The sequence below is a fragment of the Magallana gigas genome, chromosome 5 (assembly GCF_963853765.1).
Source record: "Magallana gigas chromosome 5, xbMagGiga1.1, whole genome shotgun sequence".
In the NCBI taxonomy this organism is placed as follows: domain Eukaryota; kingdom Metazoa; phylum Mollusca; class Bivalvia; order Ostreida; family Ostreidae; genus Magallana; species Magallana gigas.
The window spans coordinates 17,047,306-17,064,486 of record NC_088857.1 but is presented as its reverse complement, the minus strand read 5'-3'; the positions used below and the strand labels follow the sequence as shown (position 1 = coordinate 17,064,486).

At 29.0% G+C, this 17,181-nt stretch overlaps 2 protein-coding genes and 1 long non-coding RNA gene across 16 annotated transcripts in view; all 3 read left to right on the top strand.

Moving 5' to 3' along the window:
* Nucleotides 1-5,546, top strand: part of LOC105325440 (uncharacterized) — a 52,571-nt gene extending 47,025 nt beyond the window's left edge. For 2 of the 14 annotated variants that reach the window (XM_066086201.1, XM_066086188.1), the window contains 16 exons: nucleotides 18-41; nucleotides 149-172; nucleotides 477-500; nucleotides 807-830; nucleotides 1,330-1,371; nucleotides 1,479-1,502; nucleotides 1,807-1,830; nucleotides 2,136-2,159; nucleotides 2,827-2,850; nucleotides 3,337-3,360; nucleotides 3,447-3,707; nucleotides 4,185-4,208; nucleotides 4,526-4,632; nucleotides 4,768-4,829; nucleotides 4,925-5,100; nucleotides 5,442-5,546. In XM_066086201.1, the coding sequence (XP_065942273.1) occupies nucleotides 18-41; nucleotides 149-172; nucleotides 477-500; nucleotides 807-830; nucleotides 1,330-1,371; nucleotides 1,479-1,502; nucleotides 1,807-1,830; nucleotides 2,136-2,159; nucleotides 2,827-2,850; nucleotides 3,337-3,360; nucleotides 3,447-3,707; nucleotides 4,185-4,208; nucleotides 4,526-4,632; nucleotides 4,768-4,829; nucleotides 4,925-5,100; nucleotides 5,442-5,539 (986 nt within the window). In that variant the 3' untranslated portion in view covers nucleotides 5,540-5,546. The remainder of the gene's footprint in view (nucleotides 1-17; nucleotides 42-148; nucleotides 173-476; nucleotides 501-806; nucleotides 831-1,329; nucleotides 1,372-1,478; nucleotides 1,503-1,806; nucleotides 1,831-2,135; nucleotides 2,160-2,826; nucleotides 2,851-3,336; nucleotides 3,361-3,446; nucleotides 3,708-4,184; nucleotides 4,209-4,525; nucleotides 4,633-4,767; nucleotides 4,830-4,924; nucleotides 5,101-5,441) is intronic. The other 12 variants (XM_066086189.1, XM_066086194.1, XM_066086191.1 and 9 more) reach the window with 12 other exon arrangements.
* Nucleotides 5,547-5,970: 424 nt separating this feature from the next.
* On the top strand, nucleotides 5,971-7,661 carry LOC136275905 (uncharacterized). Its single transcript, XR_010714415.1, has 4 exons — nucleotides 5,971-6,128; nucleotides 6,420-6,475; nucleotides 6,770-6,828; nucleotides 7,062-7,661. It is a non-coding gene; the product is annotated as an uncharacterized lncRNA (long non-coding RNA).
* A 5,136-nt stretch (nucleotides 7,662-12,797) lies between these two features.
* Nucleotides 12,798-17,181, top strand: part of LOC105325441 (uncharacterized) — a 56,222-nt gene continuing 51,838 nt past the window's right edge. Inside the window, exon 1 of the mRNA XM_066086203.1 lies at nucleotides 12,798-12,960. The gene's annotated coding sequence lies outside the window, so the exon portion shown is untranslated. The remainder of the gene's footprint in view (nucleotides 12,961-17,181) is intronic.

Sequence of the window (17,181 nt, the reverse complement as noted above, 5' to 3'; positions counted from 1 at the left end):
ATTTAACTTATTTTCAGCCTCTGAGCAATCTATAATCACCAGTGAGTATTTTCATTTTATTTTTAAAAAAATTGATTTCCCAAAGATTTTTAAAGTGAAAATCGATATGCTATTAATAAACTATTTTTGATTTTACATAATATTACAGCTACAAAGCCATCTGAAAGTACAAGTGAGCATATTTATGTCCTACAATGAGTGATAAATTTAAAACTTAAAAAATGATATGCATACTGCTTAATATAATTGTTCATTTAGTTATACTAATTTTAATATTTTGAGAGACTTGACAGTACAGTGAGTATAATAAATGCATACAATGATTTCGATTTTCTTTAATTATACTGATAATATACTAAAAGACATGACAAAGCAATAAGTACATTCATGGCATACATTGATTTCGATGGCTTTTAATATTTCATTAAATTACGATATTTATTATATAAATGGTCTTTTATTTTACAACATTACAGCTCCAGAGCAACCTGAAAGTACAAGTGAGTATACTAATTTTATACAACGAAGGATTATAGTCTATCTGCTTAGTCTTCGTGTTATTAGGACAACAAAATACTTTGTGCTGTTATTTTCCAAAGCTAAACAATCTGGTTATGAAAAGTTTTTTGTTAAAAAGCTGTACAATCAACATTAAAATAAAGTATTTTTGTTTGAATATAAAATATTAAATAAATATAGTTGTGTGTATAAGCCACTGTTTTAAATATAAAAAAAAATTTGATAGCTTATAGATTTCCTAGTTATATGTGTAATATAAAAACGATATTTACTATTTCTAATTACAGCTTCTGGCCTTTCGGAAAGTGCAAGTGAGTATATTCATGCCAAACAACGATTTCAATAGCTTATTTGCGGTCATGTTAAGGCATCCCGATGGATGTTACAGTGATATGTAGAAAGTCAGTTGTCTGTACTTCATACGGTATGACGTCATAATTAACTTTGACGTGACGATCGGCATTCCTGTCGATGGTTCTCAGGGAATGTGTCTTAACGTTAAAAGTGAATGATATCAAACCAGTATAATACCGCATGTTTCCTTTACATAGATGCTGCCGTTAATGCTAGACGTACAGAATTTATTCATATTAAAAACCAGTATCAAATAATTGGCAGTTTTAAAGCTTACTTTAAAGTAAAGTAAACTTAATTTGAATCTTTATGTTTTCACTTTTTACCGGGGCCAAAAAGTGCACTCGTCCTTTGCATTTTAAAATACATGATTCCTACAGCTTTAACTATAAATGAAATAAAATCTATTTACAATAATGTTATTCATACAAAGAATTTAAATAATGATTCTTAAAGTATTTAACTTATTTTCAGCCTCTGAGCAATCTATAATCACCAGTGAGTATTTTCATTTCATTTTAAAAAAAATTGATTTCCCAAAGATTTTTAACGTGAAAATCGATATGCTATTAATAAACTATCTTTGATTGTACATAATATTACAGCTACAAAGCCATCTGAAAGTACAAGTGAGCATATATATGTCCTACAATGAGTGATAAATTTAAAACTTAAAAAATGAAATGCATACTGCTTAATATAATTGTTCATTTAGTTATACTAATTTTAATATTTTGAGAGACTTGACAGTACAGTGAGTATAATAAATGCATACAATGATTTCGATTTTCTTTAATTATACTGATAATATACTAAAAGACATGACAATGCAATAAGTACATTCATGGCATACATTGATTTCGATGGCTTTTAATCTTTCATTAGATTACGATATTTATTATATAAATGGTCTTTTATTTTCAAAAATTACAGCTCCAGAGCAACATGAAAGTACAAGTGAGTATAATAATTTTATACAACGAAGGATTATAGTCTATCTGCTTAGTCTTCGTGTTATTAAGACAACAAAATACTTTGTGCTGTTATTTTCCAAAGCTAAACAATCGGGTTATAAAAAGTTTTTTGTTAAAAAGTTGTACAATCAACATTAAAATAAAGTATTTTTGTTTGAATATAAAATATTAAATAAATAGTTGTATGTTTAAGCCACTGTTTTAAATATAAAAATAAAGATTTTGATAGCTTATAGATTTCCTAGTTATATGCGTAATATAAGTTATATTTACTATATCCAACTACAGCTTCTGGGCATTCGGAAAGTGCTAGTGAGTATATCCATGCCAAATATTTCAATATCTTAATTGTTTTTAATTTGATCTTATGATATGTCGACTATAAATGACATTTTACTATACATATTGCTTGTTTTGAATCTCTCAAGTTATACTGATTACTCATATTTAATTATCATATATTTACTGTTTTATTTGTACTCTTTTAATAACTTTTCCTTTATATTGGGCTGGATCATAAAAACTGCATTCTAAAATCTTTTATTTGTATGTCTGCGGGTATGAATGATGGTGGTGTGCTTTTAAATGTAGCTTTTAATGCATATATGTAAACTAACAAATTTACACTTTATATATGGTAAAAGTCAAGATAATTATTTAATATTCAATTATCCTTTGTCTTATGTATACAAAATATTAATAATATCACTCTGTAAGCTATTAATCCGCTTATTTTTCTGTACAAATATTTTATAGCATCGCTACTTGACTGTTTATTTTAGAGATGGGTTACATATGCTATGCCTGTTGCCAATTCTATTTGATTTTCAATAAAATATGCTTAAATTCAATTACAGGTTCTAAACATGAAAATACAATTTATGATATTTAATTTTAACCTTGATTTTTAATGTTAATAATAAGTATGGGTACGTTTGCTTATACATTGATGATATTAATAAAGTATACATCATTAAAGGTACTGAACAAACCCAAAGTACAAGTAAGTATATTCATTTCACACAATGATTTTTAAAGCTTAATTTTTTATTAAGATCCGCCTATTATAAATTATGTTTAATTTTGCACAATTACAGCTACTAAGAAACCAATTAACTGTATGAAGCCAATATAGTAATTTTTGCTATTTTTTTTCCAAAGCTTAACAAAATAGTGGTAAATAAAAATTAACTAAGTTAGAAATAATATCAACTTTTATTAAAATATGATATAGAAAGTTAAAGACCCGTACAAATGATAATTTTTTGATAGCAAAACTTCTAATTGTCAATTTAAAAAACACTATTCACTATCTGGCTTTTTAAAAAGATTGCTTATAGATTGTGTACTTTAAATATTCTATAATATCTAACAGAGTCTCAGAACACTGTTGTATTTTTTGGAATACTCGATTTCATTAAAAATATCATTTTATGATAATGCATATACAACATACATGAACATATGACTATTTTGTGTATTTGTACAGCTCCTACTCAACCTGAAAATACAAGTGAGTACTGCAAGTACATTAATGGTAAAAACTGGTATGTTTATTGATAATTGAAACGTATGATGAATTTTTTTAATCATTTATAGTCTGCCAAAATTTTAAGTATGGAAACAATTGTGCAAACGACTGCGCATGCGTACTGAACAACACCAATTCTTGTCATAACGTGACTGGAACATGTGATTGCAAAGAAGAATGGACAGGAACGGATTGCTCTGAAGACATGGATGAGTGCAAAAATGGATTTATTTCTTGCAATGAATCTATCCATCAAGTCTGCGTTAACACCAAGGGATCCGCTCACTGTGAATGTCGTTATGGAGGAAGTGATATCTCCAACTGTTTTGGTAAGTGGTTTATATATAGAAATACTTTGAAAAATACCTTAAGGTGGTATGGGACACCTCCATGTTGTGACGTACTATTTATCTAAATAAACAATAAAATCAAGTGTAATTTTATAAAGCGTTTCTTTCACAAAGTTGTATTTGTCAATTAACAACGTAGGCCAGTAGGTTAGAGTTTTCTCGAATTTGTAAGTCATACTTTCGAATTTCGTTTAGTGTTTTAAAATTTTTACCTTTCCAAAATTTTTTAAAACATATTTTTTGATAAATGTTTTAAAATTTGAAAATTCTAAACAGGTAAAAGTATTTTATTTATAATGTACTTTAATCCGTCTTAAAATCGACATTTATCCATACCCCTTAAATATAGTATTAAACGCAAAAAATGAACACGTGAACTCATTTTCAATACTTTGCATTTTATTTGTCACAATATAATCATACATCTATGTATATATATCGTGCAATGTTTTGCAGCTCCCAAACCGCCAGGAACTGCAGGTGAGGCTAACAATCTTTGGACATTTTACAAAGAACAAATAATATGGACATTTTACGAAATTTTTTAACGTATTTTGAACTATAATTTTAGAATATAAAATGCTGATAAACGTTTGAGTAAACAATTATATATATGTGTATTTTGTTACCAGATTTGGTGTTAAATATAAATATATATCAATAAAATTAAGCAGTTTATTTATGCATCTTTCTAAATTAAAGAGTTCTTTTAATTCGAACCTTAGCACAATAATAAGTATGTATTTGCAACTACACTTTTTAGGATTTTTTTTAATACATGTACGTTTTTGTGTTAGGTAATGACGAATATAAAGTGAAATTGGAAATAAGCTTCGATTTTGCCTACACAAGAGAAAACATTCTGAAAAATACTGACAAGTGGATAGTGGAAATCACATCACAGGTAAACATATTGGAAACCAACTTACATATCATATTAATTTTTATTTGATTATTTTGTATTGTTTATTCAATTTATAGGTTTGTGTTACTTTGATTTTATTATAATAGATTTATTTGTTTTTCTTTATTTGCAAAGCTGGAGACGTTTTACAGGATACGTGTTCAAGATTTCACAAGAGTAGTGTTTTTATCTATGCGGTAAGTGATTGTACATAAAAACGGTAACTAAAACACTTTGATGCATTTTTCAACATGTATTAGTAATTTGTTTAGTAACATTGTTTTAACATTAGATTTGGAAGCGTGATTGTTGATCATGAGATCTACTCGAGTGGCACAGAGGAATCCCTTAAAGTTGACACTGCAAACAGCATGGTCAAATTGCTGCGACAAGATGAAAAAATTGTTTTGTTTAACCAAAGTACAGAGGTCAAAAACATAGTTTTATTCAACGATAAGAGCACAATAAGTAAGTTATGGATAATGGTTTTTTTTATCCTTTATTATTTAAATCGTTAAAGAGACACTGCATTATAACAGGAGTAACATTTAAAAAGTCATTCAAAAAAGCCATTAATTTTACCCTAACTTTCAATCATAATTCATCATATTACTTCCCCCTCTCATCGATATTGGAAGAGCGTTGAAACCTTAATGTTGACGGTGACATTGCTATTGTTGGGGTTTGAAAAAAATAACTCAATAGTTGAAAATGATGGATGATATTATATTGATAGTTGTTCTTTTTTTGAATTTGATGCAAGCGCTAATAAAGTGTTCTCTAAATACTGCCTATCAAAATACACGTAGATCTCAACTCTACAATCAACCCATGTCTTATTTACACTGACGTGTGTTCGAGTGGTGAAACGTGTGTCGATTCATCAGGAGTAGCTTCATGTGTGTAAGTACCGGTGTTATAAACTTTAAAATGTAAATATTCCAAAATTATACGTTACATTGTTTTGCAAGAGAGATATATGTATATAGATAGAAAAAACGTATATATGTACATTGATTAGACATAAATTATACTTTTCATCTTTTCTTAGAAACTCAGATACGAAAGGTAAGTAAAAATGTATTTAATAAAGTTATACAGAATCGATATAAATCATTCATAAAACATTACAATATTGTTTCATATACCTGTTGATAGTATTATTTATGTATAATAAAATTACAAATTGGCGTGAACATTGCCGGAAATTAAATTAAATAAGTAACTACCATACCTGATTGAACAAAATGAAATATTATTGTTTTATATCGCCATCGTATCGCACAATCTATTTTAGTAAATATATTGATGCCAGCTATTTTTATTTGGACATTATACAGTTTTGAATGTGTCATATTTTGTGACTGTATTCATCTAATTTTAGGTTGGACACTTTTTATCATTATTGGAATCGCTATTCCACTGTCAATGGCAACAATTGGTCTTGTAGTGGTGTACGTTTGTCGTAAAGGAAAATCCAAGCATAACAGTAAAAGGTTATTACAATGTATTTATTCATCAGTTCGTTAAGATAAGTAAATTATAATTATTATTCGTATACGTGCAGTATGTTTAAAAAAAAAAGAAAGAAAAAAGAAAAATCCAAATACATACATTTTGATTTTTTAAATCTCAAGGACTTTGTTTTGCGTTGATAAAGAATTCTATTTGATCAATTTTATATAATATAAACTATGAGAGAGAGAAAGAGAGAGAGAGAGAGTATCTTTGCTTAATTGAAAGAAGTTTAACATGTTTAAATGTCAAATATATGTTTTCATTTACAGTGTCATTGAATCGGATAATCACGAGATTAAGTTCAATAAAGAGAATACATCCAGAGGTAAAAACTATTTTGGGGTTGTTTTAATTTCTATTAAATTTTATGTTGTAATAAAACCGAAGCTTAAAAATGAATTCGGACCACCCAAAATTTTGAAAACCATAATATTATACATATAGAAAGACCTGCAATTTAGAAATAATGCATGTATTTTGCAGTTTTGTCTTGTTATTTGTTTCCTTTTTTGTATGTTACATTGTATAACTTTTAATGCTTAAAAAGCCATTTACATTGAACTGGTCACTTGTTCAGCTGTCTGTTATATTTGATATTTTCTAATATTGATATTTAAAGGTTACAACAATCTTGGTCACTGGAACTCAATCGACGATCTTTTGAATCAACAAAAACAAGTAAAATAAATGGGAGAGATATATTAAGAGAGAAAGAGAGATTTCATATACATAGATGAATAATAATATAAGTAAATCGAAAAAAGAAAGAGAAAGAGTCTATTCATATAGATACATGTACCAAAAGAGACGTAACCATATTTAACTTTTTTTTATTTTTTTTTCTTCAAAAATAGAGTGTATTATTATATTACATTGTAGTTGAAGTTTTATTGACACTATCTTTTTTTCAGTTTCGGATAAAACGACCAGCTACATTGTACTAGAAGAAATCGGTATAGGAGATTTCGGAAACGTTGTGCTTATTTTCTCAAAAACCTTTCATTTAAGGCGGCTTTGCGGTCAACAAATTAACCATCAGATTAAAATACGACTTTTTTTTATCTCCAAATTATTACTTAGTAAAGGAAAAAACATGTTTTTACCTTTTGAATTTGGGCATTTTACTATAATTTTATATAGAACTATTCTCCCAAAGGTGACAAATACAGTCTAAAAATAGCCACGACCATTAATCTCAACATTTTTATACTGATTTTATATACATGATTATCCATGTAGAGAGAAGGAAGACTCAAGTAGTTGTATCAGATAAAGAGTGAGTTGATTGGTAGTACGATTTGATATTTCTCATAAAGTTGTTTTTTTTTGTATATAAAAGACGTGTTGAAGTGATTTTGATATGTAGTTACTGAATTTTTACTATTATTTGCTCAATTAAACGATATAAACAATTCAAAGCTGTATACTTTTTCTCACTTTGCAATGAATAACATTCCTGTACATGTTATATTCATTTGTGTGTTGGTGTGTAAATAATGAATAAAGAAATATCTTTGTAAAAAATCTTGATTTAATTCATCTACTAAGTGTTCCACAATAAATAATGAAAATGTATTGTAGCGATATCCGAGAAGAGAACAGGAACCGTATAAAGAAAACCCGATTTTTATGGCCTTTACGGTCACCTGAAAACCAAATAGCTCTTAAATTGACCTGTTACAGATTTTCTTTTATTATTTTTAAGCTTCATTTCAGAGTTTAAAACATGATTGGAATTTAATTTTGAAAAACATTTATTCACAAATAGGGGAGGGGTAGTGAAAAGAAAAAGGATCTCGATTCATTATTTTATATACTTCAACAGGGGATGAAAATTGTACACATTTGGTTTAAAAAGGAGGAACAGGATGCTGCAGTGTAAAATCACTTGTAAGGGAGATATTTTGATAGAAATTGACCGCCTACAGACCTTTTTTCAGGCATTATGATTTTAATCAAAATTAATGAAATTTATTTGCATATTATTTTCATTACTATTAAAAAGAGAAATGAAATTGGAAAAAATTATTTACAACATTTGGCATTTTAACATACCAATATAACAATTTTACGAAAATATTGATATAATCAACAATTTAAATTTTAGAGATTTTTAATCTTAATGTTCACAGAATGTGTTGGCATATAATAATACTCAACGAAATTTTCTTAAAAACTTACATCAACCTTAGCATGTGCTCCATTACATATAGATATAACATACCAGTATAAATTTTAATTGTAACTTTCTTGACATTCTGCAATATGAACCATCCCTACCCCCTTTTTATGGAAACATCAATTTGAAAAAAGTAATTCATTCTTTGGATTTATTTATCATTAACATTATCAAAAAAATCAGAATACATGTATATCTATGAATATATTAATTACTTATGCTTTTGTATATTAACATTTGTAGAATGAAAAATGTTAAATTTCTACAACTTATGTACTTTTGATTAGGAAATTTTACATTACACAACTGATCAAAATATGGCACCCTACTAAAAAAAAAACAGAGTGTTTGTATTTTGGGGGACTCAAATCAAAAGGGAAATGTCATCTTTACATAACTATATTGTATAAACGATTCTTACATTTTGTTACAATTGCATTTTACAATTTTCACTTATTTTGGTAGAATGGGCTTCATTTCTTGGTCACTATAATTATGCATTTATGTTTTTTTTTATTTTTTGGCTTATTCTTAACTACCAATGAGGCCCAAAGGTGGTTTGGATTGAATAACATACCAGACCCATCTAATGAATTTCTTACTCCATAGTTCCTGCAAGGATTGAAAGATTTCAAGAATTAGGCAGACGGTAAATTGCCAAATACAAAATTAGTTATACGAAACATCGTCCAGACTTTACCCATCGTGTGTATTAATGCTTTTGGAATTTGTATCACAAATAGAAGGACAGTGCAGTATAGTATGTCTATATCGACTTGTTTTTTATTACGTCGACGGGCACCCGGGATGTCCAAGGTCATTGTTTTGTCATTTTTAATACTGTAAATTCCTAATAAAACGCGAGGAATTAATATCCGCTTAAAATCGCGAGAAGCCCTTCTCGCTAATTTTAAAGTCTCGCTTTTAATTTTCAAACATATGTAAACAACATAAAACTATGATAAAATTTCGGCATTGGCGATTTTATATTCTCGCGATTTGACGGAAAACCGTTGAACCGCGAAAATAAGTACATGTACTCGCGTAAAATAAGAAATCTACAGTATCCCCCACTTAAAATGTATCAATTTACAGGAGTTCTTTCCTAAGCTATTAAACATCTTCAAATTCCTAAAAGCTCATCAGGATTTAAATCCCACTATCTTCGTTTGCAAAGATTGCACATACCTTGGGTTTGCTACTGACGAAATCCAGAGATAAGGGCGCTGGAAGTCTTACATATACAATAAAACATATGAAACATAGTTCATGAACAATGAAATTTTAATTTCATTTGCTTTGGGGAAGCTCTTGGCTAGAAAGTATTAAACTGTTGCAGATGATGTATTTGGGTTTATAGGCCTCGCTTTCTTAATGCTGTGGTGATATGGTCGTATCCCCCGCGTCTTCATTTACGGTTTTTTTTGGGCAAACATACGCCCAATGAAAAACCCGCAAACGTAATTTTTACATACCTAACACAGGGTGCAACTATTCGTCACACATATCCCCTTATACATGGACGTCTGTCGCCTTTAGGAAGTTACACTTTTCCTAACCCACTCCAGGGGATTTCGAGGCTCTCGATGTATATGACCATTCTATCAATACAATTTGTGGAATGGTGTGGTTCCGGCTGTTTCTATTTGCCTCTCTATCCTCACTATGGTGGCAGAATTACCTGACCCGATTTTTAATTATGAATATCGGCCCAGAGAACTTGTGAAATAAAAACTGCAACCTACTTGTAAATATTAACAAGTTTTGACCTCTGTACCTCTTAGGGGCAATGTTTAATATATGCTGAACTTGATTTTGTTCTGTTCTACACGTAAAATTGTATGTTGTTAAACTTTGACAATTGAATTTAAGCCCTATTTATGGATGTGTATACGTAATTTTGTGTATTATGCACACGATTTTCAGGACCTGCTCTTTATCGGGCATGGGCACGATTACTTAAAACTGTAAGTAAATAACTGATGACACTAGTAATTTTTGTGCAATCGATTATAAATCGATTTCACTCATTTTTGTCTTGTAATCGCATTGTAATCGATTACTTAATACCATGTCATCGTTTAAAAATTAATTCTTTTTATTAAAGTGTAAATGATATTTTTTTAGAGATGGGTATATTTATTATAAATGATATGATAATCTGAGACTTGTTATTTCAATTTTGATAAGATAACATTTTAATAGTTTTAATGCTTATCGAATTGAAATGAAAAAGCATGAGCAATATTGAGAGCTTAATATTTTAAACTATGTAAACGATGACTTTATCTTGGAAGTTTACGAGTTTGGGTGAATCCTTTACCTTTTATCCAACAGCTATTCTGTTATTGATTTCTTAAAAATTACAATTTGATAAAAATTTGATAATTATAGATATTATTGGTAACATGCAAAGATCTTTTAGAGACCTTTGCTTCATGATTTGAATTAAAGTGGAGCTTGTACATGTAATTATTCTCAGAAGAGGTTACAGTTTCTTTTAATATTTGCCCTTAATTTCAAAAGTTGTTTCAATCTCATTAAAAATACACGTTTCTCGTCTTTAACACATTTGTATTTAAAGTACCAAGTTATACACTTTTATCCCGTTTTCAATAAAGAATATTGACTTCATTTTTATAAGATGCTGTCAAAAATGATGAACGTGGCACATTTTTTCAAAAAATGAAAATTTATCTTCAACCATCGCCCACAACGAAATTGATACATTTTATATTATGTGATGTCACATGATGAAATAATAAGGAAAGTTTCCTCGTGGGCGACGGCTGTAGACATAGTTTTTATTTAAAAAAAAAAAACACTGATGATTTGGTGTCTTCTGCCAAGTTTTATAAAAATTACGCGGAAATGCATTGTTAATGACGTCATAGTTATGGTTATAATCGATTACGATTACACGATTACAAGTACCTAATGCCCATTCTTTATTTGCAACCCGTTGCACAAGTTGATTTTTGATTTGACTTGATATTTGATTTGTATCATACATCATAATAATTGCTGTGCCCAGAATATTGTAAAGTTGTGAAAATTATCAAACCTTTATCTTTTTAATACCTTTATGATATAAAACATGTTCAAGTTACTGTTCTTTGCAGATTAATTTTAATCTGAGATAGAAAAATTCGGCAGTCTTTCTCTTGGATTTTTGAAATATATTTTTTTTTCATTTTTACACAAAATGTTAACTATAGTATTCCCATATTTTCCCACTTTTTGAACTTTGTAATAACCATTAGTCAGAAGCCGAAATGTTCTTCCTGGTTTGATATAAAGAAAAAAACGTTATCATTGAATAAATATTTGCCTTGACAGCTTTAATCTTTAAGGAACACTTGTATTGTTAAGTTCTTGCAAACATAGAATTGATAAAGTCAAGCATATAAAGTATTGGAGTTTGGACATCAAAATAATTATTTCAGACAGTCACGATTAAAAATAGGAGTATTTTACTCATGTAGTTTGTTTCTTCATATGTTTGGGCTTGGAAAAGCATATGAGAAAATTTAACAATAAGTATTGTTTCCATTGAATTTATAGCAGAAAAAGATAAACATCACGGTTATCTGGTATAAAGAAAATATGATATACAGTTAGTTTAAGTTTAATAGGTTTGTTTAGGGGATAGTTTACTTTTAATCAGTGAATATTAGTTTAACTTTCTAAGGTGATGATTTTTCTTCCCTGTTGTTGAAAAGCGCGCTTTTCATTTGCAAATTCGATGTTACAACTTAAATTCTAGAATAAAGATTCAAATGATCGCCAGTTGCAATGTAAAGTTTTTATTTTCTGTGATAGCGATGTAATTGCTTACAATATACCTTTTGGTATTCTTGTATAACTAATTAATGATAAATTTGCATTGAAAAGAACATCAAAAAATCTGTTAAAAATCATACTGCAATGTATACTCTGTCCCAATTTATCCTCCATTCACATTTTGTGTTTTACTCGATAATTATAAATACCTCAGGGTTTAAACGATTATAAAGGCCTTCAGGCTTTATTAATTTGATCACGCCCCGACCTAAATAATCACCACATAATACTCAAAGAATGATTCCTTATTTCTTAAATATTTACATTTTCCAGTGTCTTTGCTTCTGATAACACTACGTATCGATTTTGTACTGTATAACCCAGAAATTCAGATGATGACAAATTGAGGCGCCAGCGGGGTTTGCTTATTTATATTTTAAAAATTTAATCGTACAATGGCTTAAAGTTATATAAATATATAAGTATTTAGGAATCATTCTTTGAATATTATTAGGTGGTAATTTTGGTCAGGACGTGATAAAATTTACCTTCATCCAAACGTATGAAACATTTCAACGATTTTTCCTTTAAAACGACCCCTCTATCTTATCAGGTTTCAATACAAGGTAAAAAAAACATGTCTACGGGAATTCTATATTGCAACAGAACCGGGTGATAAAATTTGTTCGAGGTATTCCGAATGACTTAAAAATCCCGATTATAAATCTCCTTAAGATTGAAAATTAGTTTTCGTTCCTGTGAATTTTTTGAATGAAAATGATAATGTGTGAATGGAATTATCTTGAATATTTTCCGTTTCGTCTATTCTAACTGCACTTCTTTCACAGGTACGTGTATTTTTATTAAAAATCGTCCAAAAATGCTGAATAGATATCTTTGAAGAGACTATAATTAAACATCAGCAAATTATTTTCACAGTTCAACCACTCATTTTGTATACTGTTACATCCTTGAAGGAGAAACTACATGTACACGTCCATATCTTGTTGCACTTAATCCAATGACGGTTATTTTTGTTTCTTAGCATTCAAATTCAAATTCATTTATATAGAATATCTCATTATTTGCAGTGGTATTAGATTTTAATTCAACAAGTTGTGTGTTCTCTGTCTCCAAGCATTCAAGCTGGCGAGGGGATAAAAAAACAGACATTGAGTGGAATTAAAATCATACACCGTCGCATATCAAGATAGGTTCTTTTTAACACATGTTTTACCAATCTTTTTTGCAAAATTGTAATTTTGAGCAGCACAACTCATTTATTACAAGACGTCAACAAATTTACGCATGGAGAAAAAGTTCCTTGAGGATAAACAAACAAACATTTTCTTTTTCTAACATATTCTGATCAATTGATGAAAGAAAATAAAAAGCATTGAATCCTTTATTACTTTACATTTTTCAACTGATTAATTTTCTTCCATATCATTTTAATCTGGGTATGACGATGCCCAGCATTGCAGAAAAATCACACATCTCTACTGCACAGCCCGACCGAATGACATACATGTACCAAAGAAAACTATTAAGTCTTTATATTTATATCATAATCTGAATCTGAATCGTTACATAAAATGTCTATAGATGAGTAAAATACGTAAATTACAAGTATCATTTTGTTAACCACAGCGAAAAACAGAAAAAACAACCATTTTTCCATATGCTTGAAGGTTAGCATGGTTAATACAAATAGTTGGATGTCCGAGACTATCCCTCGCAAAAACTGGGAGTCAACGATCTCAATGATTAATAAGAGTAATATTTACATTTTTTTTTTGCAAATTTTCTTCCAAAAAAATACAAAGGGGCAAAATCATTCATTTCTGGGTAAATGTTTTAATGGGTCAAAAATATATGACGTCAAAATGTTCATCGCACGAGCTACTGGATTGATTGTCGCATTATTAAAACTATTTGAACACACTTATATATGTTAATAATTTGGGATTATTTGACTGTCTAAAACATAAGTCAAAGCAATTCATTGAAATAAAAAAAACCCATAGGGTATGAACTTGGTTGATATGTTATCACATTATCTGGGAATTTGTTTGCATGACCAACCAGATTCATACCCCAGTGAACCTTTGAACATTGCTATTCATTTCTTAAATTGGACACGCAAAGTCAATAAAAAATACAATCAAAGTACTGAAAGTACTGATAGGCGGAAGCATGATTGCAAGTTGTCAATGTTGTCAATCAGAATTAGTTTGATAACATAAAACACTATTTTAATATGTCAATTAAGGTATATACATGTAGTAAATGTGGAAATACTCTGTTACTGCACCAGATTAGTCTGGGCCATGCCTTAAATAAAGATTAAATGAGAAGAGCAATTTAAACATCAAAACATTTATTTTGTGAAGTACATTCGTATAACAGTTGATACTTATATGCAAGCTGAAATTACAGGAATACATTTTCATTTATTATGCCATTTTTATTAAAAATGTTCATTTTGACATCAAAATGATGAAAGAATATTAAAGTATTAGAATTTAGTAAACTGAACTTCTGAAACTGTAGTATTTTATTCTTTACAATCATGTTTCACAAAAAATGCAGAAATGACATTTGTACATCACTTGATTACAGTATTTTACAGAATCAAGTAGTATGTGTGTCACTTTGCTTACCTGAGAAGCAATAGCCATTAAGAAATCAGCTTCATAGAATAATACACAAAATATCCGGACAATGTGTTGTAAAAAAGGTATTCGATAAAGAGATTTTGATGTTTTCTTAATATATTCTCAAGTTTAACAGTAACAGGATGATTTCAAAGTCATTTTATATGTGGAGAATTGCAGACCTCTTATTGATCCTCAGATTGCAGTTCATATATTTTGTTGACAAATGTTTAAAACTTAGAAAGAATGTATTTTCTTACTGTACTGTATACCAAACATATTTTACAAAGATCAAATATGCAAATGTTGAGAATTTCAATACAATGTAAAAGCCCAGTAATTTATGGATAACTATATATTGATATTCAATAATGTACAAATTATGTGTCCTTTACAATTGCTCCATGTTGTACTGTCAAATCACAGGTCTCTAGTATTGAAGACATTTGAACTTTTACCTTTTAAGTTTTTATTTTAATACTAATGGAATCTTCAAGAGAACTTCCACCATTACAGAACATAGACTTTCAAAGAATCCCTTTATGGTTGCATGCCGTAATGGTTTTTTTGGAAAGCGTGTAATCCTGGAGTGTGTCATTTGTAGTAACAACAATTTCAATTCACTAGTGTTGTCTTGCATCCATTATACCAATGACCACTGTCTTGATATTCTAAAATGTGTTGATGAAAAATGAATAATGGATATGTTATCAAGCAATATTTCATTACAATATACTTGACCTCCAATAAAGAAAACATGGATTTAAAAAAAAAATAATCTATAAAATATTTTGAATTTATATGTGTTTTACATTACATAATTTATTTTCAAAAGTATACATGTATCTTGCAAATAAAGGATGAGATATACAAGAATATCACACGATATGAATTATCAATAATTGTAAGGTTATTTTGGTATATTACATACAATAATGGAAAATATAGTGATTGAACTGTAAATGAAAGTTTAATTTTTTTCTCCAAAATTCTTCAGTTTTGAATTGCATTTAGTACAAGAATATTTACTATATTATTAAAGATATGACAACAAGATATCTGTGAGTCAATGCTCACTAGTGATACCCCTGCTCTGATGTGTATACAAAAAAGCATAGTTAACATTACATGTAATGGGAAGTTGACATCAAATATTTTGAAAAATCAATCCTACTGAATGGCATGCCTTAACAAAGACTGAGTTAAAATTTCAAGCATCTGCGATTAATGCTGAGATAATTTTGACAAAATTTGTGTTATAGACAAACAGACACACAAGGGTAAAACAATATACCCCCTCTCCTTCCGAGCATGGGTATAATTAGTTCATACTTAAACAAGAAAACCATGGGGAATATCGTATTTAAATTTAGTTGTATTTACTAACCTTGAAAATGGCGTTAAGGCCATTAAGATGAGGATTCCAGCATATTTCAGATGCCCTGCTTCCATTTAGAAGTTGCAAATGTGCAATGTTTGTCCCTCTTTAAAAGTGCTGAACTGGGAAGCCAACACCACATTTTTATAGCATCTGTCTTTTTCTTTGTTTTGCTTGAATTTAGTTGTGCACCCAAATTTAGCAACTCTCCCCTTCACCAGATATGAAGAATAATGTTGAGCTCTCATTGTCTCCTCTTGTCAGTTAATGTTAATCAGTTTCTTGACATTCATCTGAAAGAACATATACATATAGAACAAATAGATTTATGTTAGGCTATTATCTATAATCATTGTCAGGTATATAAATGAGTCTTTTTGGAATTGCAATTAATCATGAACATGGTAGATCAAAGATATACCGGTATATAGTCCAAGTTCTCATGAATTGAAAATTTAAAATCTAAAAACAAAAAATGCAGTCATAAAAATTATCATATAAATTAAGATGTAGAGAAATTTCCATAGGAAATTTTACTAGTCACTTTCATTATAGAGTCATGATAAGGTAATTCTGAAATACAAGTAAATACAGTAGGTAAAAGGATAAATCATATTAATTTTTTTTAAATGTTCAATTTAATATCTTTGCAATAGCCTATCTGGAATATTTGTTATATCAACCTTTATGATACTTAAAAGCTATATTTGAGATATTTTTTTGAGAAAATTCATTTGCATTATTCATGAGTCATTTTTAAACCAAGCTGAATATTGTAATTTTTTGTAAGCAAAATGAATGAACCCTATATCATACAGTGCAGTTCGTAACATATTATAAAATCACCATGTGAACATATAGATCTGCAAAGATGTCACAAAATATTAAAGGTTTAAAAAAAGGAAATGTTATCTTCCTTTATATGCGATTCCATTGTGCTAAATTTTAATCTTTAAAGATATCCTGTAGGCCTCGCCTTGTACAGTATTTATAACAAAAGACCGACATTTCAGAATTATCGATGAATGCCTAAC